General features: G+C 40.3%; 1 gene segment (V, D, J or C); it reads left to right on the forward strand.

Moving 5' to 3' along the window:
- Positions 1-6,049: 6,049 nt before the first annotated feature.
- Positions 6,050-27,498, forward strand: LOC140472036 (Ig heavy chain C region, membrane-bound form-like). The segment is given in 9 exon segments: positions 6,050-6,200; positions 6,329-6,654; positions 7,043-7,088; positions 17,316-17,621; positions 20,711-21,016; positions 22,956-23,264; positions 23,718-24,047; positions 26,871-26,998; positions 27,138-27,498. Coding segments are annotated over 9 exon segments (1,809 nt in total).
- Positions 27,499-27,827: the final 329 nt, after the last annotated feature.

The raw sequence follows: 27,827 nt of genomic DNA on the forward strand, positions 1-27,827 counted from the left end.
GTTTAAATGTTCTGGTCAAAATTTGCTTCATGCAGAAGACCTAATCATTGGTTTCTCCGAGTTCCCAGCCATTGCACTTGCAGTTCCATAATAACTGCAAACAATTGATAAGCCCCAGAATGAACAGAATGTCCAGGCCGTGTACACATCCAAACGCCATGATGTAGGCCTTCTTCCTGTCACCCCAACCCAAGCAGTACATGCTCAACCTCAACTACATTTCCTTTCAATCCTCCCACTTCCTCCAAACCAAAGGGGTAGCCATGGACCCCTATATGGACCCCAAGTATGCCTGCCTCTTCGTCAGATATGTGGAACAGTCAATCTTCCACAGCTACACTAGTACCATTGCCCACCTTTACCACCGCTACATTGATGACTGTATCAATGCCACCTCATGCTACCACTAGGAGGTTGAACAGTTCATCAACTTTAATAAGACCTTCCACCCTGACCTAAACTTCAGAGGGACCATCTCGGACACCTCCCTCCCTTTCCTAGACCTCTCCACCTCTATCTCCAGTGACCAACTAAACATTTACTACAAGCCTTCTGACTCCCACAGCTACCTGGACGACACTCCTCCCACCCGACCTCCTGTAAAAATGCCATCCCTTTATTGTCAATTTCTCTGCCTCCACCGCACCTGCTCCCAGGAGGAGCAGTTCCACCATAAAATATCCCAGATAACCTCCTTTTTCAAAAATTGCAATTTCCCCTCCCACGTGGTGGATGATGCCCTTGAACCCCATTCCTGCAATCTCAACAGGGAGCCCTCCTGGTCCTCAACTTCCAATGCACCGACCTTGCATACATCATATCATCCTCCGCTGCTTCCACCGCCTGTAAACAGACCCCATAACTCGGGTACATTTCGCTCCCTACCCCTATCTGCATTCCGGTGGCACATTCCCTCCGCGACTCCCTCGTCAGGTCCATGCCCCTCCACCAGCCCACTCCCCACACCTATCACCTTCCCTTGCCACCACAGGAAGTGCAAACTCTGCGCCCACACCTCCCCCTCACCTCCGAAAAGGCCCCAAATGATCCAGAGAAATTTATCTATACTTCCACAAATGTCATCTGCTGTGTCTGTTCCACCTGATGTGGTCTCCTCTACATCAGGGAGACAGGACACTAACTTGCTGATCATTTCAGAGAACATCTCTGGGACACCCATGCCAAGCAACCCCACGGCCCAGTGGCTGAACACTTTAACTCCCTCTCCCACTCCACCAAGAACAGATCAGTCATATTCTGTTCATTTCCAATGAATAAATACAAAATAACCGAGCCTGAATTTGGGATGATATTAACAGGATTCCTTTCGAACTAAGCATGAACAGATTATTTTGACGTAACAGGTGGAGAGATTCACTTCCTGAAAAAGCAGCTCAAGTGATATAAGCTGGCACCAAACCGAGTTTGGTCAATACTGAGGCAAGAATACAGCATACAGTCTTGAGTGAAGTAAATAAAGAAACTATCTTAACACCGGAACAAGATAGAGTTTATTAAATATGAACGAAGACGCAAGTATTTTAGGATATAATAGAAAAGCGATCTATAGTATATTGAAATGCAAACAGAGATGTGAATTTGTGTCTCTACATCTATCCTAGCTAAATTAATCATTTCAGAAATGCCTTTGTTAAATTTCATGAATCATTCGTTGGTCCATTCACGAACCTTGTTAGGTCCTTGTTAAATTCTGAACCATCACCTTCCAGGTTCACAGTGTTTGCGAATTTCATGTTACAGCAAATTGTGAAGTTGTGCACTGTATGCCAATGTCTTAGTTAAAAATATAAGCAATCACAGCTCCAAACATTTACAAAATATCACTATGGATCTTCCTTGAATCCAAAAAAAATTGTCCCTTTGATCAATGATTTCTAAAATTTACTCACATATCTGTTATGAAGGACGTTTTCAAATAACTTGAAGTGCAAATGGTTCACATCAGTCGGAATACAGTAACATTTCATGTGTTACCCCAGACAAAAAGAAATCAAGTAATATTTCACGAGTTGCTCTAAGCAAGTCTATGATGGACTGTTTTATCAAACAAAATCATTCCCAATGTTGTGAGGGCTTGTCTATCTTCTGTACAATGGTCTGAATTTTTTGTCTGACTGCAGATGACACTGGCTGATCTGGGTATAAGTACAGTTTGTGCCTTTCACATTTTTAATGTATATTGCTGACTTTAGTTGAATAAAGTGATGTTGTCCCAGGCATCGTCTGGCACCATTAATTTGACCATTAATTTCTACATCACGAGCCAGACTATCAGGTGGAGTGTATTGATCTCATTGAAACGAATGCTTGGAATATTTCTGGTATGAAGAGCCTCTGAACGAGACAAAGTAGGAAAGATGAATTTAGAGTAGTAGAAAATTTTTCACGACAGAGAGATCACTTCGCCCATCACACCTGTATCACGTGAAGACAGAGGCTTCCAGCCAACACCCAATTTATAGCATGTTGTCCATAACCCTGCAGGTGATAGCACTGTAAACATTCGGGAACATTGTGTAGGGTCTAATCCATTATAAACATAGATATGATCTCCAATGCTGTAAATCCTGGCTTATGGGGAAAAAGTAGGGGCAGAACTGTATCAATATTCAAACAGTTGGTACAGCCCTGAGGAGCTAATAGGCCCATTTCTAAACGTTGTTTCTCAGAACATTTTGACAATTCTTGACTTAATATCATTGTAAACTGACATGAAAAAAATGCAGACATGATCCCCAGAAATGCTGACAGCAACATACCTTTACTCAGCCAAGATCAGCAACATAAATTAAGAAAGTTTAAAAAAAAACTTTCTTTTAACTGATTATCGACAACACGGATTTCACAAAGTGCAAAGTCCAGAGGGGAATGGTGGACGGTTGGGTGTGGGCGATGTTCATTGTTCCCTGATGTCTGGTTGCATTTGTGAGCAACAGATGAACCTGCGAACCAGATTCAGGATGGTATGGCAGCTATTTCAGCAGATATTGTGTACACGGCATTCTCCCATAAATCAGCAATGATACAAACATTTATTTTTGATGGTGTTTGAAGCCAAAGAAAATTGAAAAATATGGTGGGACAAGTTCCTTTCATTTCTTTGAATTAGTATCAAGGGACACTGTCTGTGGACCTGGGGTGGCCGGAGGATCTTAAATAGCAGAATGTGAGGGAACAGAACCACCGTTGGAAATCCAGATAGACTGGAACCTTTATCACTGGAGGGTGAGAGTGCGGGGGGGCGACCTCATATAAGTTTATCAAGCCATGAGTGGAAAGGTGAATGGCTCTAATTGAAATGATTCTTACTGGAAATGTACGAAGCTTTCGTTTCAAAAATATCACATATCAATAAACTCCACCTGATAATCTGGCTAGTGATGTGGAAATTAATGGTCTAATTAATGGTGCCAGACGATGCCTGGGACAACACCTCTTTATTCAACTAAAGTCAGCAATATACATCAACAATGTGAAAGGCACAAACTATACTTATACCCAGATCAGTCAGTTCCATCTGCAGTCAGACACAACTTAAAATTCAGACCATTGCACAGAAGACAGACGAGCGCTCACAACAGTGGAAATGATTTTGTTTGATAAAAGAATCCATCGTAGACTTCGTCAGAGCAAATCATGTTAACAAAGTAGTTCTTTTTTTGTGTGTGGGGTAGTGCACGAAATGTTACTTTAATCCGATTGATGTGAACCATTTGCATTTAAGAAGTTATTTGAAAACATCTATCACAGCAGATACACGAGTAAATTTTACAAATCATTGATCAAAGGGGACAATCTTTTTTGGACTCGAGGAAGATCCATAGTGATATTTTGTAAATGTTTGGAGTTGGGATTGTTTTCAATTTTTGACTAAGACATTGGCGAATTTTCCCTATGGTGGGGGATTTCAACAATAGGGAACATGTTTTTACAATGAGAGGAGAAAAATAAAAAAAACATATCAGAGACAACTTTTTACACAGAGAATGGTTTTTGTGTGGGATGATCTTACAACCTTTAGAAGACATTTGGATAAGTAAATGAATATCAAATGTTTGGAAGTATATGGGCCAAGTACACACAGGTGGGATTAGTTTAGTTTGGGATTATGACTGGCATGGACTGGTTGGACCGAAGGGTCTGTAACCATGCTGTATCACCACATGACCCTCTGACTATTTATCAATTTTTCTCAATATCAAACAGTGCTGTAGTGATCCTCGAATGAACTGTTGATGTTAAGGTTGTGTCTGAGACGCTGCGAACATTTCCTTCAATGAGAGGAGTGACTAGTTCTCCAAGTTACATAACTGAAAAATAAACTTTCCTCCAGCATTGTTGCTGAGTCGATTTGTTTCTGAGGAGGCGGTGGTTATGGTTTGCAGTTTGCTTTCCACCAACTGGTCAACAGTGAGACAAAATATCTTTGATCCACTGCAGAAACTCCACCTGCTTCCAGTAAATGAAACTGGGAACTCAAGGACCTTTTCTGCAGTCAGTTTAATTGCTGCCAACTATTGTATCTGGCCTATTAAAGGGAAAATGAATCAACTAAAGTAAAATCCTAACAGACAAACGATATTTTCCCATTTACTCACAATGGATACATTTCACTTGGCATTTCTTCTTTAAAAAGGAAAGTCACTAAATACAGCATTCACTGTGTGACTGTCAGAAAACAGGACATTGAATGCAATGACGTTCTGGTTAGTTCAGCCTGTTTATTGAGTATCTTTAAAGCTCCTGAATATGAAGTTAATGGATCCAAAATCCCACATTGCAGTAACATTTGTTATCATCTCAAAGTAAATTAACAAACTTGAATTGGTTCAAACTCACATCACTTGTTACACCATTCTCGGATTCATACATCTCATTCAAACTGAGTGGGCCCTTTGTACATGATTAACACTGGTGTCGTGTAACAGCAAATTTTTACTGATTTTTATGAGTTATCTGCCCCTGTCAGAGCTATCAGTGAGCAGAGACATGTACTGTTTATAACCTACATCCGTGGTAATGATTATTGTAATACTCTCTAATTTAACCAAACATTCCTGATGTACCCAGACTGTTAGATATGGATGTATGGACTGTGCTGTTCTAGTTCATTAGATGCTCTTTCAAAAGTTTACCTAGGTGTTCTGTATCCCTGCCAACTCACTTTTTATTTCTCAGGCACACAGCTTTCCTTTACTATGCATTTTAGGGTCGGAGCAATTTGAAAAAAAAGGTGCAGGGAGAGACATTCTGCAATGTAAGGAGCTGCTTCTAATCTCCGAGTCCAAACTGTTTAGTGACACACACTCACATTCTGAACATAATCACTTTAGACATGCTCCATATTAGGTTGCCTAAACTGAATTTAGAAACGCAGATTAGAAATGGTATGTTATTTTGTAAAGTGAGAGAGACTTTGAGTGACAGCAAAAATAAAGTCACTAATTTTGTTGGTTAATAATATTATTGAAGTTCTTTTTAGCTTTATCTGCTTGTGGTGGAATGTAGGATTAAAGGGAGTTAACTTCTAATTGAATATTCTAAATATAATCACTTTGGACAAGCTCTATGTTCAGTTGTCTAAATTGAATTTTGAAATGTTTAGTATGAATTACATGTTATTTTGTATTGGGACAGAGACTGTCAGTGTCCTGGGAAGACAAGCTCAATTGTTTTACTAGCTGGTAATATGTTTGAACTTTGATTTTAGTTTTATCTGCTTGTGAATGAATGTAGAAATAAAGGGAGCTAACATCCGAATGAATTTGTTTTTTTTAAACAAAATACTTGCAACTATCATGTGAAACAGACCTGAAGCTACTCAATTTTACTTCCACCATTTAAATAAAAACACTCCCAAAGAAGCTATTCAGCAAAATAAATATCCCAAGGTGTGTATATGTCCATGTTTCAGCGTAACCTCGTAAATACATGATCCCATGTGTTCGGGCTGTACAAGCTGAGACCAGGATCCAGTCTCAGCCTCCAGCATGAAACCAACAGGCGGAAGCTGTAAGCCTGCCCTTTCCGATGGCCATATAAATCCTGGGCACTAGACCGTAATTCAACACTCCTGGGTCGGCTCTGTTTAGAAAGATCTTGACAGAACCGCTTCCCACAAGTTATCAGAATGATTGTGTCGACAATTTTTCTCAGTTTATTCCTTACTTTCTTATCATGTGAGTGTTTTTTGTTCAAGTCTGTCTTTGTCACTGTCTCAATGTTAGTCTACCGCAGGAATGCAAAAGACTCAGCCATGATTTCATCTGTATTAATGCTCATGGTTTATTTGTTTTCTTTTTTAAAGGTGTCCAGTCGGAGGTTGTTTTGACTCAGCCAGAGGCAGAGACTGGCCGTCCCGGAGGCAGCCTGAAACTGACCTGTAAAACCAGCGGCTTCGATCTTAGCAGCTACTACATGAGCTGGTTCCGACAGGTTCCCGGACAGGGTCTGGAGTGGCTGCTGTACTACTATAATTCATCCGACAGTAACTATGCACCAGCGATTAAGAATCGATTTACTGCGTCCAAAGACAATTCAAACAACATTTTCGCGTTGGACATGGGGAACCTGAAGATCAAAGACACCGCCATCTATTACTGTGCAAGATACTACAACTGGGGTGACACTGCAATTATGATCAATACAAAAACCTATTCAGCCTCCACTGTTTGAAACTAGTCAGTGATTACTTCTACAAACTGCCTTAACTTGCAGTGCAGTATTAGTTCTGTGCGGTTTAATGCCAGTATCATTATTTAATTTGTAAAAGTGTTGGGTAATTATCAATACACCGTTGGGAATTTTGAGAATCAGCTCATGTGTTCCTCTGTGAAGGATAAAACAGTATTAAAGTTTATCAAGAATGATCAGAATTCACTAGCGCAATTATGTGATGATGATTTATCGTGACTTTATTTTGCCTGTGGTTCTGAAAATTTAAAATGATGGTAGACTTTTGATTTGTTTTATGCAGAGCTAGTTATTGTGTGACCCAGTCCAGAGAATGTAACACTGTAACTATCTTGATTACTGGGGCCAAGGGACCATGGTGACAGTGACTTCAGGTAAGAACTTTGAACTTTCTTAGTGACTTTTTAAAAACTTTCTATTCATGTGACTAATTTCTGAATTAAATGAAACTCAGATTCTGTGCTGAGTTTGGTTTAGTTCGGATTGATTTTTGTTCAGACTGATTATAGACTTCAGTTAAGGCTCAGCAAATAGTTAAAATGGTGATGATAGAGTCAGTTGCTCAGTGTATCTCTTTTTTGTTTGATCAGATGGGCATTCTGTGTGGCTGGGTTACTTGAAACACCTAATGTCTCTTAATCTGTCAGCTATAAATAATGTTTAATGTTAGTGACACCCTGACTGTGTGTTTTATTATCAACAACAAACGCTAAGAATTCAAAGATGTTCAAGATATTACCAAACATGATTAAAATATGCAAAAATATCATTATTCATTTCTTGAATATATGTTCTTATCATGATTATATTTTCTCATTTATTTTGTTATGTTTGTTGGTGACAAGCAGGTCAGAAACTCACACAATTTTCTTGCAGTGCTATATTGCATGAGATTGAGTTTGTTTTACTCGATTCTGTTGAATTGAGTTGATTGGAGTTTGGCTTTGCTTTAGTTGATTCAGTTTGAACTGTGTTAATTGGATTCTGAATTTTGATTTTACTCGGTTTTGTTGAATTGTGTTGATTGGCTTTTGAAATTGTTTTATTTGATTCTGTTGAATAGAATTGGTTGGATTCTGGTTATCTTTCATTTAAATCTGATGTTTTGAGTTGATTGGATTCTGATTTTATTTTCCTTGATTCTGTTGAATTGAATTAATTGAATTCTTATTCAGTTTGTGAAATTGATCAGCGTTTTCATGCTTTCTGTAATTGGTGTTTTCTTTCTGGTGAGGAGAATGACTCTCTGAATTACTGTTGATTACCAATATTTGTGAAGTAATTTTGTTTTTCATTAATCATTTCTGCATTTGTTAAACTTATATGACACATTTTCTCTGCTTGATTGAAAACATTACATCCATTTGTAACTGAAAACTAACTTAAGGAAGAAAGAAGTGTGAGAAATGAAAACAACGAGTTTTTAATGTATTGACTTTTTAAAAAAAAAACTCAGTTCTAATTGTAAACTAGCTGAATTTTGTTTTGAGTAGCCTCATTCAAAATAAATTTTGGGACTAAAATCTGAAACTGCAGAATTGATCAGATTATGTAATTGAAACTAACTTAAAATTATAATGTGGTAATATTTGTCCATTCAGTAATTTTGTTTTGACCATGAAGTGATTAATCAATATATGCCTTCAACCGCTCAACTGTGTGCTGCACAGGATTGTCATGATCAAGAAGGGTGTGCAGGTTGGAAATAAATTGAACTGTTGCCAGAAACATTACAGCTTTAAGTGTTAAGTCCCCTCACAAACAAGGTTGTTGTTATGACTTGTTATTTCCATCCAATTTAATCATTAGTTTGCTGGATTCTGAGCAGCTTTGTTCGATTTCAATTTGTTTTTTTTGTGAGGTTACATCATGTTCTTGGTTCTGTTGAAAATGTTTGCAGAGCCAGTTCTGCTGCAAACACACCATGTTGTGATCTGGTGATCGTTCATCTGTTGAGGAAGGACTGTGCTTGGGTGACATTAAATGTGTTATATTTGGGAAACCGTTTCTGGTTTCGACATTGTTTTGCAATGTTAACACGGTTGGTGACAGTGAACCGCTCCAGGTCCCTCATTCAATGCAATCAGCATGCGAGTTGAAATTTCATAAAGCCTATTATTAAGTGAAAGGCAAATCGCAAAGGTTTTAGAAATGAAGGGAAAACAGATACCTTCGGGCGCCATTTTTACTTAAATGTAATAATTAAGGATTAATCTAATCCATGCCTTCCAATCCAAATTCAGAACTCCACTGTCTAGTTCAATCACAAGGTCTGTCTTTAAAGAGTTTACAAGTCATAGAGAAATATAAATAGCATTTCAAAAGTCTAATGTTCTCATAGTTCTTGCTCTTGAGCAAAAATGCCATGACTGTGTTATAATTGATCAAGAAACACCTTTCAATTCCGCTGTACACTACATACATATTTTTCTGACTAGAAAAGATAATTGACAAAGACCATTTGGAAATTCTGCACAATTCTATGAAGAACAGATCAGTTTCACTGCTTTGATCAGTTTCATACGTAACTTGAGTTAATTCATTGTTATGTCCCTGATTAAACTGGATTTGCAGGATAAAAATAAACCATTAACTGAATTATTTAATCTGCACAGTGCTTTATGTGTTCCCAATCTGTGCATTTTAATTAAATAGTTACATTGTACAAAAAAATCAACTGAAGAGTCATTCTTTCGGAAACATCTGCTGTCGTGAATTATGTGACCAAGGACAAATTTTGAATTAATTAAAATAATTCACTCATCAATTCGCAGGGCAGCATGGTGGCTCAGTGGTTGGCACTGCTACCTCACAGCGCCAGGATTCCAAATTCGATTCCACCCTCTGGTGGCTGCCTCTGTAGAGTTTGCACATTCTCCCTGTGTCTGCGTGGGTTTCCTTCGGGCGCTCTGGTTTCCTACCACAGTCCAAAAGATGCGCAGGTCAGGTGATTTGTGCAATTTAGCACAGCCATAGTGTTCAGGAATGTCTAGGTTAGAGTGCATTAGTCAGGGGTAAATATAAATTATGGGGAATGGGTCTGGTTGGGCTACTTACTGTTCAGAGGGTCAGTGTAGAATTGTTTGGCCAAATGGCCTGTTTCCATACTGTTGGAACTCTACTCTCAAAACCATGGGAGTACTTGCTGCAAACGCAGAGAATTCATTTTACATCGATGTGTTCAAACGTATGCAGAGTTCACAAATTTGCAGAAGACATGAACTAGAGGATAACGGAGCACATTGTTTATTCAGACACTGAAAATAGAGTAATATTTATTAAAATTAATATACTTGACCGATTTATTGCAATGTAGCGATCCGAAGGAATCTGCTCACATTTGTTAAGTGTGACAATCGTTTAGATTAGATTTCCTGCAGTATGTATCGGGCCATTTGGCCCAACAATCCACACCGACCGTCTGAAGAGTAACCCACCCAGACCCATTCCCCTACCCTATATTTACCCCTGACTAACGCACCTAACACTATGGACAATATAGCATGACCAGTTCACTTGACATGCACATCTTTGGATTGTGGGAGGAAATCCACACAGACACAGGGGAGATTGTGTAAACTCCACATAGGCAGTCACCCAAGGCTGGAACCGAGCCTGGGTACCTGGATCTATGAGGCAGCAGTGGCCACATTTACTTAGACATCTGTTAAAGCGGGCAACTCCAGACAGAAGCATGTTTTCAATTCATACCTTTTTAAACATTTTCGTTCATTAAAAGCAGTAAACAAGAAAATGACCTTGCCCTGATTCCTTCAACAGAAATGCTTTCCACACTGGAATGCAGTATTGACTTTATGCAGTGCATGCAAAATCTCCCCAGTTCAAGGAACGTTTTAAGAATATGTAAAAATAATTTAGAGAATAATCCATTGCCTCCAGATCTGTGCTTTAATTGGCGATATTTCCCACCTCAATCATTTTATTAAATACAATGACTTATTAAGTTTATTAACTCAGTGGTTATTTATGTTCAAGGTGAACACATTCTCGTTCACATTAATCCACTGGTTAGTTCCTCTGATGAATGTTCAAGTACAGTAAATATATTTGACGTGAGGTGCTGAGAAATGTATCCTCTAGGATTAAGTCTGTTGTACAGTTTGTTTCAGTGCTATCTCTGACTAACTTGTCAACGGTCCTGACCATTTGTAAATTGTCCAGTTCGGATCCCTGAATCTCAGACAGTTCAATTTCATCTCGCGCTTCAAAACCATTTTTATCGGCCAGAAATACAATATTCGATTAGGTGCCTCAGAATTGAGAGCCCTGACCATGTTGTTCCAATCAGAACGAACGTTTCAGGAACAAAAGGCAGATAGCAAGAGTTTTGAAATTGGTTGTTGGCAACAAGAGATATTTGATTGAGTGAGGCAGATGGAAATATGCTGTATATTTTCTTTGTGCCTCAGTTATGCAGGACATGTTTCATGGCACAATGTAGAATCAGAATTTTTTTGCATCTTATTATTTGAAAACCTATTATCAGCTTTTAATGTCACTGGCAACGGTCATATTACACTTTAAAACATTTTAATCTTTTTCAGACTAAGTAGACCATCTGGTGCAGCAACATTCACAGGGGAAAGAGGAAGGGAATTGATGGCAATACAATTCCTAGTTTTATTCCTCTGTAGTTCCCATAGAATTTGAACAATTCGGAGCTGCTATCAAAGTATTCTTGGATAAATGTTGAAATGTTACTTTCATTGTACAAACATTCTGGAAAAATTCCTGAATGTTGGAAGGTGTTAATAACGAACATGGTTTATGTACTGTCAAAACAGGTGGGCTGTGTTCTCTGTGATAGTGTCGAGCTCATTGTGTTCAGGTCTGTTGTGATGTTGTGGTAGTGTCCCTGATTCTGTGCCAGGTGGCCTGTGTTCACTTACAACCTGTAAGAGAGGTATGTAACACCATCTCTTATCAGGTTACTTCAGCGCAAGAAAGAAGATTGAGATGTTTGGATGTTTGTTGGAATTCCACTCACAGAGGCCAGTGAAATCTATTCAATCGCTGTCCTGACTTGTGTCTCTTAGATATTAAACAGAATTTTGGCAGTTAGCAGCTTTTTCCAGATCAATATTTGTTCACAAGCGTTTGGGCATCGCTAGATGGTGTTAATGGAGTAAGTGCTCAAAGAAATCCCAGCTTTTGACTTGCTGTTCTCACAATATAATTTATAACTAATCCAGATTGAATCATTTTCGAAGCATATTTGATTAGATTATGCTTAGGCTGTTTTACTTTATATTTAAACCAGTGCTGTAGCTGAATTTGATTGTCCAGTCCGGTGGGAGTTCTGCTGAATCCAACACTTGCAGCAGATGGAGATAGCTTTTCAGTTGGTCTTCAATTGCTATCTCCGACCATCCAGTACCTCTGCTAAGAATCCTTTCTCCAGCAGGAGTCAAGCCAACGTCATCACTGTTTATCTCAACAGGTGTGAGCTCTTGTGTCAAAAACATGAAAACAATTTGGTGAAGAGGGGGGTCTCTGGATGCGAAAGGTTAACCTTGCCTTCTCTCCACAGGAGCTGCTAGACCTGCTGAGTTTCTTCAGAAATTTCTGTCTTTTCTTTTGGTTTTCTAGCATTTAAAGTTTGTTGTTTCATTGAAAAAAGTTCTGTTCGATTAAACACGTTCTTCAGAGAAAAGATGCATTTGAACAAATTGCAAATGTTCAGAGATATTAAATATCAGAGAATCATTGAATTTGAGCGCCCTGATCTCGAGCTGGAGTTTCACAAGAAACTATTATGAAGTAACAACCCACTCCAGAGTGCAGTGGCTGCTGTAATTGGGTGGAAGTTATTTTGATCACTCAAATAGAGAATGTCAATGATCTCGTTCCAAATAATCAACAGAATTTTTTTAAAAGCATGTGTGAAACAATTAATTTGTTGAAATATTTTAATAAAAAGTGTTCACCGCCAGTGCTAGCTTAATGAATGACACAATGATAGGAACGTAGGAGCAAGAGGAGGGCACTCAGCCCCTCGAGCTGTTCCATCACTTACTTAGATCATGGAGCATCTGTGAGCTAAATCCGCAGGTCTCCCTTTGGCTAAAACTCTTTAACACCTTTGATTAACAAGCAAAAACTATCCCAGATTTACTGATTCAGTAAACAAAGGGAGACACCATTTCTGAAAGACATTCCTGTGAGTACTGTGAAACAATGGGGCTGGAATTAATTGCTCATGAAAGTAAACTTTAAATCTCTGACTATTTCCAATTGAAACATCCCAATCATCATATTTCATTAATTTAACACTATACTTCCCTGGAATAAAGAAATATAATGTGTGATTGCCTTGCTAAAAATGAGGGATGCTTGATTCCTATTATATGATTAAGAAATAGCTCTGTTCCTTTAGTGAAAACACAGTCAAATCACACAAACGGAAACCATGTCATCTTGTGTAGACACACAAGTGCCTCAAATAATTTACAATTTTTCCAGTGGTTGTTTGAATCTCTAGACCGGTGAGGAAGTGTCAGACTTTTTATATTGCCTTGAGAAACCAGTTGTCATCAGTCTATTTGAATTGCTGAAGTTGGTGTGGTATTAGCACATTCACAGCGCTGGTAGGAAGTGAGTCCCATGTCTATGATTGAGGAAGAGGAAACGGGCAGGGAAATAGTTGAGAGTCAAGTTGAAGTCAGATTTGGAGGAAAGCTTTCAGGAGAAGCATTTACATACATGTGCGCCCTTATCCTCAAGGGTCACAATTTTGGAACATGCTGCCGAAGGGCCATGACAACATGCAAAATGGAAGCTGAAGAAGGCACCTTGGCCCCTCTAGAAGGCTATTCATGGGATCATCATTAATCTTGCTGCTCACCAATCTTCCCAACACTCGATAACATTGAACCTGATTGTTTACTATTCAGCAAAAGAATGGTGAACCTTTGGAATTCTCCACCACAGAAATTGATTGAGGACAAAACATTAAATGATTTCAATAAGGAGATAGATTCCTTCAATCCTTAAAAAAATGCTACACATATGTGGGAGAAAGGAAAACAGGCTACAATATTGGTTGAAAGCCATGAAAAATTTGAATGGGACATGGTTTGTAAGTTTGCATGTAATGCCAACATTGGTGGTATAATTGGCAGTGAAAGTTATCTAAACGTACAATGAGATCTTGATCAGCTGGGCCAATGGACTGAGGAGTGGCAGAAGGAGTTTAATTTAAATGAATACGACGTGTTGCATTTTGAGAAGATAAATCAGGTCACAACTTACAGAGTTAATGGTAGGGCATTGGATAGTGATGTTTAAACACAGGGCCTTGAGGTTCCAGACTCATAGAGTCTTACAGAGTTAATGGTAGGGCACTGGATAGTGATGTTGAACACTGAGGAACCTGAGGGTTCAGACTCATAGATTCTTGAAAGCGTTGTCTCAAGTACCTAGTGTGTTGAAGGTGTTTTGCACATGTACCTTCATTGGTCAGAGCACTGAGTGCAGGAGGTAGGCTTCATGTTGTAACTGTCCAAAACATTGGAATGAACTGCCAGAGGAAGTGGTAAATGCAGAGATAGGTCCAACATTTAGAAGACATTTGAACAGCTACAGGAACAGGATAGGTCTGGATGGATATGGGCCAAAGGCAGGCAAGTGGAATTAGTTTAATTTGGGAACTCTGGTCAGCATGGATGAGCTGGACCAAAGGAACTGTTTCTGTGCTGTACGACTTTATGACTCTCTGACTTTATGTTGGAGTAGGCTCAAAGTTGGAAGGTGGTGAGCAAGTGAGGGGCTAGATTGGGCATGTGGGAGAATTTGGGCTGGTAGGCTGTGAGGTGTTGGCTGGCTGCTGGGTAAGCTTGCATGCACTCTGTCTGGCAAGGTGGCATCAAGGTAAGTGGTAATGGTCACAGGATAATTTGTTCGAATTGTGCTTGGTAGGTGAGGGGTAGTTTGAACTGAAATGCAGGAGGTCTGTCTTTGCCAGACAGGTTTATGGAGAGGTGGGCAGGATGCCAGGCTTGTTAGTGTAGCGGTGGGCATAGTGCCAGGATGTTTCAGGGTGGAAGGTCACTGTAATGAAGTGACAGGTGGACGTGTTGTCAAAATGCAAAGCTCCGAGTCTGGCAAAATAGTAGGTTGTAAAGCACAGATGCGAAAGTAGCGAGGATGCAATGTGCACAGGTTGACTTGGGTAAGATGTAAGGTCAGTGATCAAGGGCTGAGGTCATGTCTTGGGTAGTGGGCTTTTGTCAGAGGTTGTGAAAATGATGGTGCCAGGTCCAGTCAGGGCCAGATTCACCATGGGCCAGGTGCAGGGCGGCAGGAGTGTAAATGAGTGAAAGGAATTGAGATCATATGTCCATCTGGAATATAGAATATAGAACATTACAGTGCAGTACAGGCCCTTCAGCCCTCAATGTTGCGCTGACCTGTGGAACCAATCTGAAGCCTATCTGTCCTACACTATTCCATTTTCAACCATCTATTTATCCAATGACCTTTAAATGCCCTTAAAGTTGGCGAGTGTACTATTGTTGCAGGCAGTGCGCTCCATGCCCCAACTCCTCTCTGAGTCAAGAAACAACCTCTGACATCTATCATCTATGTCCTCTCCTGCGAGCCATCACTATTCAAGGAAAAAGACTTTCACTGTCCACCCTCTGTTTATCTTTTATGTCTCAATTAAGTCACCTCTCAACCTTCTTCTCTCAAACAAAAACAGTCTCAAGACCCTCATCCTTTCCTCATTAAACCTTCCTGTCATACCAAACAACATCCTGGTAAACCTCCTCTGATCTCTTCCAAAGCTTCCACATTCTCTCTATAATGTGGTGACCAGAACAGTGCACAATACTCCCAAGTGCGGCCACACCAGAGTTTTGTACAGCTGCAGCCTAACCTCGTGGTTCTGAAACTCAGTCCCTCTATTGATGAAAGCCAACAGAAAGTATGCCTTCTAAATAATTCTTAACAAACTGGCTGGCAACTTTTAGGGATCTATGTACATGGGCACCGAGATCTCTCTTCTCAGCTATACTACCAATATGGATTGCCTTGGATGTGTTTTGTGTGATAGGGGTTGTGTGTTCCGGGCATGAATGGGTTGGGTTTGTCAATGTGAGTGGAAATTTAGGTCTAGACAGAGTAAGTGCAGTGGTTCGTCTGAAAGATGAGGTTTGGTGGTGAACTGCGTGTCAATTTGATAGTTATTAAAGTTAAACATTACCAGTTCATTTCTCAAATCATATTTACGTAAATACTCAGCTGTAACACTCCAAAGCCTCTGAACCTTAATGGTCCTCCATTTTTCAGAGGCCTCCAGAATTCAGATAATTGTAAATTAGATGTTTCAACTTCCAGACAATTGGCATGAGTTCAGCCGTGACAGCCCTCCTCCCAGTCCCAGTGCTCAGCTCCTGCCTGTGCTGCTGCTGCAGTGACCTTCCTCCCAGAGAGAACATTCTGCCTTGCATTGATAAGTGAGGAAGGCTCACTAGACCTGATTTCCAAGTATGGGGACAGCAAACACGAGGGGACACAACTTTAAAGTGAGTGGAGATACGGAAAAGACAGATGTCAGAGGTAGTTTCTTTTGTCATTGAGTAGTAAGGGAATGGAATGCTTTTGCCTGCAACGGTAGTAGATTCGCCAAGATTAAGTCATCATTGGACAGTCTTGGATGCTGCCTGAACTGCTGTGCTCTTCCAGCACCACTAATCCAGAATCGGATTTCCATCATCTGTAGTCATTGTTTTTACCTAGGCATACAGACGTACATGGAATGGTGTAGGTGGGATGGGCTTCAGATTAGTATGACAGGGTGGTACAATATCGAGGGCCGAAGGGCCTGTATTGCACTGTTCTATGTTCTATGATTCACTCTGATTTCTCTCCGGGGGTACTGCCAGCGGTTGGGTATTTCCAGCAGCACAGTACCTAGTGGGACAGCACGCTGGTTCCGTGGTTAGCGCTGCTGCCTCACAGTGCTAGGGACTCCGGTTCCATTCCAGCCTCGGGTGACTGTCTGTGTGGAGTTGGCACTTTCTCCCCATGTCTGTGTGCATTTCCTCCCACAGTCCAAAGATGTGCAAGCTGGGGGAATTGAAAATGTTGTGTTCAGTGATTGGGAGGTTGGGTGCATTAGTCAGGGTTAACTGTAGCATAATAGGGGAGGGGAATAGGTCTGGATGGGTTACTTTTCAGAGGGTGGGTGTGGACCTGTTGGGCCAAATGGCCTGTTTGCACACAGTGTAGAATTTTGATGAATCTGCATTTCCTTGGTTTGTATTTTGTGAAAGTTCTTTGCTCTTCACAGCAATCAAGTGAAAGTGTCAGTTGGTGAGATCTTCAAAGTTACTGGGGTGGGATCAGGATGTTCTTCTTCCTAAATTATACGGCAATGGTCAAGGTCCAGGCCATGTTTCTAAAGAAGGAACCAATGATCATGATCAGCAACTGGTAGGAAACAAAAATAAACTCCAGTTATGCTGTAGACTCAGTGGGAGCATACTGGCAAACGTTTACAGCTGAGGATACATTTGAGTAACTGATAAGGTCAAATGAACAGAAACTAACTTGCTCAATTGGTCATTCTATTGTAGAGACACAGTCTCCCCCCACGCTTTATGGCCTGGTCTCCTCCTGTCAGGAGCACGACACCGGTTCTGCGACCTTTGGTTGTTTGGCGATGTACTATTCCCCTGACGTCACCAAGGTAACCTGGAAGAAAGATGGGGAGTTAATCACGACTGGATTTAAGACTTACCCATCAGTGAGAAACAAGAAGGGAACCTACACCCTGAGCAGCCAGTTAACCCTGCCCGATTCAGCAGCAGATTGCCCCAGCAAAATCTACTGTGAGGTTCAACACAGCGGGTCACACAAGAGCAAAGAAATGCCATGTCCAGGTATGTGTTGTGGGAACTGAGATAAACAGAGCATCTGGGATTAATATGAAGAAGGCATTATTTATAACCGTTTTCACAGAATCACCTTATACAGCACAGGAACAAGGCCCTTTGATCCATTCAGTTCATGGCTATCAATAACAGCCACCTAACTATTCCAGTCTCATGTGCCAGCACCTGATCCATTGCCTTGTGTGATTTGCCCTTGCAAGGATGCATCGCAATACTTCATACCTACTATGAGGGGCTCAGTCTCTACATGACTTAGAGGTGCTGAGCTCCAGGCAAACACCACCCTCTGTTTGATTTTGTTTTCCCCTGAGATCCACTTGGAAGCTCCTGGCCTTACCTTCTCTCTCCATCAAGGGGAAAGGTTTCATCCAGTTTACCCTGTCTATGCCTAAAATAAATCTAGACATTATGATAATCTTCTCCCTAATTCTCCTCTGCTCCAAGGAAAACCCCTGTCTATCTAAACTAGTTTCATAACTAAAACCCTCCAACCCAGGCAAGATCCTGGCAAATCTCATCAATACTGCCTTCAGTGTAATCACATTCCTTCGATAACATGCATACAACGCTTCAGTATGGCCTAACCAGTGTTCTATTAAGTTCCAGTATCATCTCCCTACTCTTCATTGTCAATGTCTCGGCTCAGAAAAGCAAATATCCTCTCACCTTCTTAGCCTCTTTATCCAGACGACACAGTACTATAGGGGATCGGTGGGTACATGCACCAAAGATCCTCAGGTCTTTCCAGGGTTTCAACATTCAAAACGTCATACCTCACAGATTCTTCTGCCGAATTACATCACCTTACATTTATGCAGAATAATTTCCATTTGCAACTTCACTTCACATACAACCAACCCTTTTATATCCTCCTGCAATCGAAAGCCATTATGCTCATGACTTACCAGCATGACAGTTTTCATTTCATCTGTGAATTCACTGGTTAATACTCCTAAATTTGAGTCTTAATCATTAGTATGTAAGAGAGATAACAAGGAAATCAAACCAATCCCTACAGAGCACCAGGAGACATAGATTTCCAGTCACGCAGACACCCGATGACTATTATCCCCTGCTCCCACCACTCAGCCAGTTCTCGATCCAATCTGTCAAATTAACTCCGATCCCATTGGCTCTGATTATTTCTATCATCTGGACATCGAGTTATCTCTCTGAAAACTACGATCAAATTCTTACACATGACTTCCTCTCAATAAAACCGTGATGAAAATTGTTGATTTATCTTCCAAATGAAGACTAACTTCACTTCTCAATAGTTTCCCTACCACTGAGATGAGCTTGACAGATCTGTGTTTTCATTATTTATACCTTCCTTCGTCCTGCATGACAGTGCAACTTTGGCTGATCTACACTCACTTGGCACAAGTGCTGTGGCCAGACAGGAATTCTAAATTATTGTCAGCGACCCAACTATTTCATTCTTTGCATCACTCAACAGCTCGGTATACTTTTCATCTGCCCTGGAAATATAACCACTTTTCATTCAGCAAGACAACACAGAACATCACGTCATGTGTCCTAATTTCTGAAAACTACATCACAACACCCCTCCATGTTTTCTGTCCCCACATTGTCCCTCTTACTAGTGAACACTGACAGAACACGTTCGTTTTGACCACAATCTAATCCTTCGGTTCCACTCCAATAATACACTTAATGAGCATTACTGTTTCCCGAATAATTATTTTATTTTGAATGAGCGTGTAACTTTTAAAAATATTTTCCTTTATTTTGACTGCTATTATTTTCTCATGGTCTCTTTTGCTCTTCTAATTCCTCTGTCTTTCAAACTCCCCCTTGCACATTCTGTACTCCATACTAATTCCTATTGTTTTGAGATTTCAGTTTAGACCGGAAGCCTCCCTTGTTTCTCTTTATCTCACCCTCCATGCCCTTTGGTGTCCAGAGCCCACTGCATTCTTGGTCCCACTCAGTGGCTTCCTGGGAAATGTCCTCCCTGTGATTTTCTTATCTCTCTCTTAAATGTGTCACACTGCTCTGACTCAGATTTACCAATAAGTGTCAGCTTCCAGTCCACTCTGGTCAAGTCATTACCTGATCTTACTAAAATTGTCCTTCCCTTTTTCAAAACTTTGGGCCAATTTCTATTCCTTTGCAGTACAATCTGAAATCCAACTGATTTACGATCACTGTCTGCAAAGTGCTCCACCATTGAGGTTTTACCCACTGGGTCGACTTCATTCCCTAAAGTTAAGTCCAGGTTCACCCCTCTCTTGCAAGTTCTGGATTAAAATTCTCAGTATTAAACACATACTTTGTTAAAATATTCTCCTGGGGGCATTTTCAGAATTCTGCTCCCTCTAAACTTTTGACAAAATGAATATCCAAGCCTATGCTGAGGAAGTTAAAAACCTCTTTTCTCATTCCCCTATTTAATTTACATTTCTCTGAAATTTGCCCATGTATGTTCACTTGGTCTTTTGGACCTATAGTAAGGTCTATCGTGCTCTCCCAGTAGTTATGTTTGCTGTATTTTGGTTTTGAAGTACTGTCCATTTGCCTTTGTTCGAGGAGGTATCCATGGTTTCATTTCTCTTTAAAGCCTAAAATACTCTTGTCAGAATTGCGACAGAAGCAACATTCTGCACTGTACACCCCAGCCCTCATCCTTTTCCATCTTTCCCTGTCTCGCCTGAAGGCACTAAATCCTGGAATGTTGAATAGCCACTCCTGCCTGGCTCTCAATATGTCTCTGTGATAGCAACCGCATCATTTCCTCATTTATGCCAGTAATTTGTCTGCCTTGTTCATCAGACTCTGTCATTAAAACGAATACCATCCAACATTGCTATCTCCCTTTTGATGTTACCGGCCTATAGTTTCTATGCCTCCTTGACTCCCTTGCTGTGTCCTATAATTTTAGCTTTTCACATTGTCCTGCTGATCTTTCTGTGTGGATCCCAGCTTCTGCAGCACTCTGCACAATTATGATTCTTGTATCCATTAACCACAAGAAACCTTGATATATGAGAACTGATTGTATTTGTTCTGAAATTCATCAGATAATTTATGCGATGTGTTTCCTAATGATCTAGGTATTCTCCCACCAACTCTTCTCCTAACCGTGAGCTCCAGTGAAGAAATCGCAAGCAGCAAGTTTGCAACCGTCGTCTGTTCAATCATCGATTTCCATCCGAAGTCAACCTCCGTGAGTTGGTTGAAAAATGGCCGACCCTTGGATTCTGGCTTCTTCACGTCTCCTGTGTGTGAGGCAAACGGGAACTTCTCGGTGATGAGTCGGCTGATGGTCCCTTATGGTGAATGGTTCAACAGCGCAGTCTATACCTGCCAGGTCAATCATGGAGAGAACATTCAAAGTAAAAACATCACCGCACTCCAGGGTAAGAGACACACACTGAGAGAGCTACAAATACTTCTAAACTCTGATGTGAATCAAACACGCTCATTTATCAGGCGTAGTAAACAGTACGGTACAGCTTCTCGTTTCCCAACATGCAACATATCGCATTTCACTTTGAGTGTGACATTAGCATCGCTCATGACTCAACATTTTGGCAAGTCAGAAAAGCATGTTTCCTCTCTGTTGAAGATAGATATATAGACAGTGAGCTTTGTTAAATAGTTTATTGCCTGACCATGCTGGGAGAGGCGTTCAGAGGGCCCCTTCAAGGATAGGTTTGGGGGTGGAGGGGGGATATTGGAGAGATATCTGATTGAAACATAGAAAATACTGAGAGACTGAGGTCGAGTGAACGTGGAATAGATGTTTTGACTGGTCGGCCAGACTAGGACCCCAAGGGCACAGTCTCAGGGTCAAAGGGGCACCGTTTAGAACTGAGATGTGGGGAGAAATGTCTTCAGCCAGAGGGTGATGAGGCTGTGGAACTTGTTGCTGCAGAGGGCTGTGGAGGCCAGGCCATTGTGTGTATTCAAGCCAGAGATAGATCGGCTCTTGTTTAGAGATGACAGTAGAATGGCTGTAGCCCGAAACGTCGATGTTCCTGCTCGTCGGATGCTGCCTGACCTGCTGTGCTTTTCCAGCATCATTCTGATCTAAACTCTGGATTGGCCGTACAGCCTTATTCTGATCCTCTATCTTATGATGTTGTGGTCTCAAAATGACGTGGTTAAAATATGCAGTGACCCTTACTTGAAAATAAATTAAAATGCGTTCAGTGCATCATCCCCTGCTCAGGAATGACCTGTTGGCCTTGGACATTTTACGACATCGATTTTTATCTGGTACTGAGCTCTTTAACTTCATTTATGGGATCAGACTCCAGACCAAGTGGGTATCACATCAACTGGGATAAACGTGATCTCAATGAGCTTCTTTAAGATGGTCTCTGTAATTAGTGGATGAGGCAGGAGAATAAATTCTGGTAAGAACGGTCCAATAGGGATGAATGAACTAGGAACTCGAGACAGGCTGATTTAGCCTGGTTTGGGGTAGCGATGTTTACACAGTGAGTAGTGGATGTCTATAAAATTAGTGCACATTTCCATCGCGTTTGTAGATTGATTTAAGACGCTTTTGTTTGTTTTTTGCTCCCCTGCTCTATGAAGAAATTAAAAAACGCACCTTAGTAAATAAAGTGAAAGTACAGACCAGTTACGAACAAACTGAATGGAGGGAAAGACTTAAGGAGATGGGTGTCCTTCTCGATATCCAATGCTGTACTCAATGTCTTGTTTTCTGATCTACTCCAAACACAGCTCACGAGGAACAATGACATAAATTAGAGAATGACATCACACCAATAACGCAAAGTATTTTTGATCACGTTAAATATAATGAACAGAATTTCCATGGCTGTTCACCGCTCCTGTAACACTTTAGAACTCTGCAAAGAGAATAATTATTATTTATTATAATTTGTCTAAAATGTAGGATGTGATTTGGCAGTCAGAATGACCAGCAGCATTTGCAACAAAGGGTTATGAACATGGAAATGAACTCATTATATTGAGATTACTCTTGTCACAAGTATCAATAGATGGTGTTAAGTGAGAGACAGACTCTGAAAGAAAGGTAATTCCATGGGTTACATGATGGTATCTTCGATTATTTTATTTTTTTTCAGGTTTCACTTGTTACAAAGCCAGTGTTCTTTAGGAGTAATTACACAGGGTATGTTATACGTAATCACAAATGCTTTCACAAATCAAAATACATCAACAACATGAAGCATCGTTTCAGCAATAGTTGGAGTTGCCATTTTGAAGGTGGTGTCTTCACCCTGTGAAGAAGTAATCTGAAGATTGGCTGTTTTTATCATAAAGGGGCATTTTTCATTGACTTTGATTTTTCTTTCATAGAAGATACCGAGTGCCACCCTAACACCGTTAAAATCCTCCCACCGCCAGTGGAACAAGTCTTACTGGAGGCGACGGTGACGTTAACCTGCGTTGTGTCCAATTTTCCTTCTGGAGTCAACGTGACCTGGAAACAAGAAAAGAAGCCTCTGAAAACAGAGATTGCTGACCAGCCTGGACAGAATCCCGACAGCGTGATCAGCAAATTAGACATTTCTACTGAAGCCTGGCTGAGTGGCGTTACTTTTGAATGTGTGGTGTACCATCAGAATCTACCGACTCCGCGGAGAGACTCCATCCACAAGGAGAAAGGTGAGCGGTGAGATTAAAACACAAAGGATCCCATGTGTAATCCAGATGCAGTTACATCAATGTCAGGGTTTGATTGGTATGAACAAACACCATTGGGAGTATTAATGGTGCATCTGAAGGCAGGATAGCTGGGTAGCTGATTAAGATAAAGATGGACCAAAGGATATTGTATTCTGATTCAGTCAGATAAAGTGGGAAGAAGCCTGGGTTGTGACGTCACCATCAGCAATGACAGTTGGACAGAATGTCCTTGTTGTGGGCTGGAAACATGGAGGCAACTTTCACATTAAACTCGACTTTTTTTACTGAACAGAATGTGTACCATTCTGCTCCTTTAGTAAACGGAAGTGAATAAATCCCAAATTAAACATGGCATAGTTTAATATTTAGTGAAATTGTGATATTGGTTCAGGATTTTTTGGTTGATTTATATTTGTCTCACATATTCTGCAGTGATTAATCCGCTGGAGCCATCAGTGTCGGTCCTCCTGCCACCAACAGAAGAAATCTCCGCTCAGAGGTTTCTCTCCCTCACCTGTTTAGTGAGAGGTTTCTCCCCCCGAGAGATCTTCGTCAAGTGGACAAACAATGACAAGCCGGTGAATCCCAGTAACTACAAGAACACTGAGGTGATGGCGGAGAGTGACAACATCTCCTTCTTCATGTACAGCCTGTTATCCATTACAGCGGAGGAGTGGGCCAGCGGTGCTTCTTACTCCTGTGTGGTGGGACATGAAGCGATTCCACTGAAGATAATCAACAGAACAGTCGATAAATCCAGCGGTAAACCAAGTTTTGTAAACATTTCGCTTGCACTGATGGACACTGTTAATTCATGTCAATAAAAATTTCAAAGTTGAATTTAATAATTCAACAGAAGTAATAGAAGTGTTTTTTTCCCTCCAGTTGTGAGTTAAATACTGAATTAATTGTTTCCCACCCTGACTTCCATTCCATCTGTGTAGTTAAAGTGGATTATCAACAGGTCTAGGACGAGTGTCTTGTGCAGTTAATGTTCTCTGCTCAGATACACCCTGGGTCAGAGACAGAGTAAAGCTCACTCATTGCAGGATTCCGCCAAATACCTTATCCATCCTAAATCCCTCTGTGACAAAATCTGACAATGTCCATTTTATGTCAAGGGTAGAGCACGAGTTATGAACTTGGTGTTCTTGATTCCCCCGACTGGACACTCTTACAAAATTCATGTCAGTTTTAAACTGCCACATTGCACCAATTGGAAATGTAAATTTAAGACACTTTAAAATTAAATTTGATTGGAACATACCAATCGTAAATAGTGCAGAAGAGTTTGAATGTAACCTTTGTTTCTGGGGAATTGCCAGGGATCTTGCACCAGTGCATGAGTTGACAGAACGTATCTTCACTTTCACACCAAAGAGAATCAACAGATAAGTTGTCGTGAAGCAGAGGGGAGGGGAACGATGAATGGTCTGTCCTCTTGCTCCCTGTGAAGAGTTTTCATGGAAGATGTCCTCTGTAATGTAACCCAGTTACTAACAGGAACAGTCAGCTTCTTGCTTACTGTCCAAAGATTTAACATTTCCATGCAAAATAATACCTTTGAAGCATGTTGGACATGCTTGGCTCTGTTAACAAATGATGAACATTGATTCCCATAATCCAAAACTGGTGTTTGCATCGTCCCGGTTTGTATTCCATAGGTTTGTCTCAGTTTTCTGGAGCACATGGGGTCAATTCTGGTATTCGAATACCTGATATCATTTTGTTTCACATACAGAACACAAGTGGACATTTTCTAATAAACATATTCAGAAATGTTATCTCTGGGGCAGTGGGGATTTGAACTCAAGACTTTTCTCTCAGAGACAGAAATTCTATCACTGCAACAGAAGTGTTGCTCATAAAACATTTATCTCTCCATGACGATGGGAAATGTTTCCTACAACACCAAGGTCAGATCTAATTATGGGCAATCCATTAAAATTCGAACAATAAATTAGAGCAATAAAAATTGCAGTCTGGTATAAGAACAGATACAGAGAGATGATCACAAATACACTCGTAATGACACATATACGAGCTCTCACCTAAAGACACATATTTATGTGCACACTCAAATGTGCATATAGATAAGATGTCACACATGCATACTCACACAGAGCCACAGATGCAAGTGGCACTTGAACACTCTCTAAGCTCATACAAAAACTCACATACACTGAATGAAAATCATTTGCACAAATGAACAGGGGTACTCACACATAACCATGAGAAACAAAGACACACGGTAACACACAAATACATTTACATTCATACAGCACAATGCGTACAGACATACACGCATGAACACAGATTCAAATTCTGAAAAATGTCCTCCCACTTGTCAACTCACACAGGCACGTAAGTGCACAGAGATAAATATTAATATCATAATTTTCCCATTTTCAGAATCACAAACATACAATGACAGAGGCAGCTTAATTAGTTATTTTTAAACCACATTGATCAGCATGGATACAATATCACACGTACACACAAATTCAGAGTCTCACATGCAGACACACAAGTGCATAGATCAACAAATAGAGGGGTGTTTATTAAATAAGGATAATGGGCACAAGCATCAGCAAGCATCCACAAACAATAACACAAACAAGCTTCTCAGGAGATGGTTTGGGAAAGATTGTCACACAGCAAACATCATCATATAAATATAAACATCCATCAAAATATATCATTGCATGCTAACATTTATTAAGCATAAACATGAAAATAACCTAATGTAGGTAGGATCTGAAACAGACGCATAAGCACACATTTTAGATAGCACTAATGAAAAGTGAACACTCACAAAGAAATTACAAGATAAGCATAGGGGCAGCAACGAGGTGGCATATTAGCGTGATGATGCTTACACAATGTGAAAAGACCAAAATTTAGGTACACAAACACATGAGCACACCAGCAGTAAAGGAACAGGAATTTGTTTATTCACGCACAAACTCCAACATGGGCAAGAGTGAAGAAAGAGACTCTCATAACCACATACACAAACATTAAAGGAAAACCAAACACACCAAGCAGTAGATCAAATAAATTAAGGGACACATGTACAAACACTTATTCCTAAATGTACAGATCCGACAAACAAAAATATGAAGCAATGTCCTGACTGTGATGTCACTTATATTCATGATTTGCCAAGTAATTGGTCACCAATACATAAAGATGAGAACCACATTTGAACTTTTATTCAGTGATGGCCACAATTTTCAACTAAAGTGCTATCACAGCCTATATTTTAAATATAATGATTCAATTAAAATAATCATTAGTTATCAGCATTCCTCAAATAATAATATCCTTAAATAATAGATTAAAAGAAAAATAATTTAAAGCGTTCTGACATGGACAATGAAGAAAGTACATGTGCAGTTAGTATTTGTAATTTCTTGCTGAGAGTCAATGATGCACTAACAGATACAGATAAGAGTCACACTTGAGAAATACCTGACTGCTTTATGAAGATGTAATGGCCTCTAATTACATGACTTGGATGCAGATAGATCGATCTGGATCAATAAACAATCTAAATGCGTTCTCTCGGCTTTATATTCATAGATTCAATAGATCGCACTTGGATTGAAGACTATGATGATGATAACAGCAACATCTGGACAACTGCTTCCACGTTCATCACCTTGTTCTTCCTGAGTATTTTCTACAGCGCTGCCGTCACTCTGGTGAAGGTGAGAATAATCACATCTTTCTCACGCCAAGCAGCCCAATATGTTTTGTAAAATCTCTAAGTGTGCCATTGAATAAACATTAAGTCTGAAAGTCCCTGATCATAAATATCTGCGTCATTGCTTTTTGCCTCTTTTCCAGGTTAAGTGAATGAATTGTGGACCCCCTTGATTTTCGTGATCTGCTTATCAAGGTCTCTGAATTCCCAATCTACAATCTGTCCTGTTGCTGACTCTAACAGTGAGATTACTTCAGTTTATCAGCGTGTTACTGAGACAATTATTGATGGATTTTCCTTTTTACTTTGATATCTTTGAGATGGTTGTGGATGGAAGAATTTGTAGCTTCCCAGTTGTTTGAAGCCCCATTTGTTTTGCTTTTATTAGTTCCTTACTCAGAATGGTTACCTACCCTTTCTGATGAGCCTTTGTACTCCCTTTCTTGTGACTGTTACTGATGTAACCCTTTCTGATGGGCCTTTGTACTCCCTTTCTTGTGACTTTTACTGATGTAACCCTTTCTGATGGGCCTTTGTACTCCCTTTCTTGTGACTGTTACTGATGTAACCCTTTCTGATGAGCCTTAGTACTCCCTTTCTTGTGACTGTTACTGATGTAACCCTTTCTGATTAGCCTTAGTACTCCCTTTCTTGTGACTGTTACTGATGTAACCCTTTCTGAAGAGCCTTTGTATTCCCTTTCTTGTGACTGTTACTGATGTACAGAAAACTCCCAGCTCACAGCGCATGTGTTCTCATCTGAATGTGGCATCCAGCCATTATATTCACTTCTGTTAGCTTTTACATCAACTTTTTGGATAAAAATGCTTTCT

This window comes from Chiloscyllium punctatum, unplaced genomic scaffold (assembly GCF_047496795.1).
Source record: "Chiloscyllium punctatum isolate Juve2018m unplaced genomic scaffold, sChiPun1.3 scaffold_229, whole genome shotgun sequence".
NCBI classification, from domain to species: domain Eukaryota; kingdom Metazoa; phylum Chordata; class Chondrichthyes; order Orectolobiformes; family Hemiscylliidae; genus Chiloscyllium; species Chiloscyllium punctatum.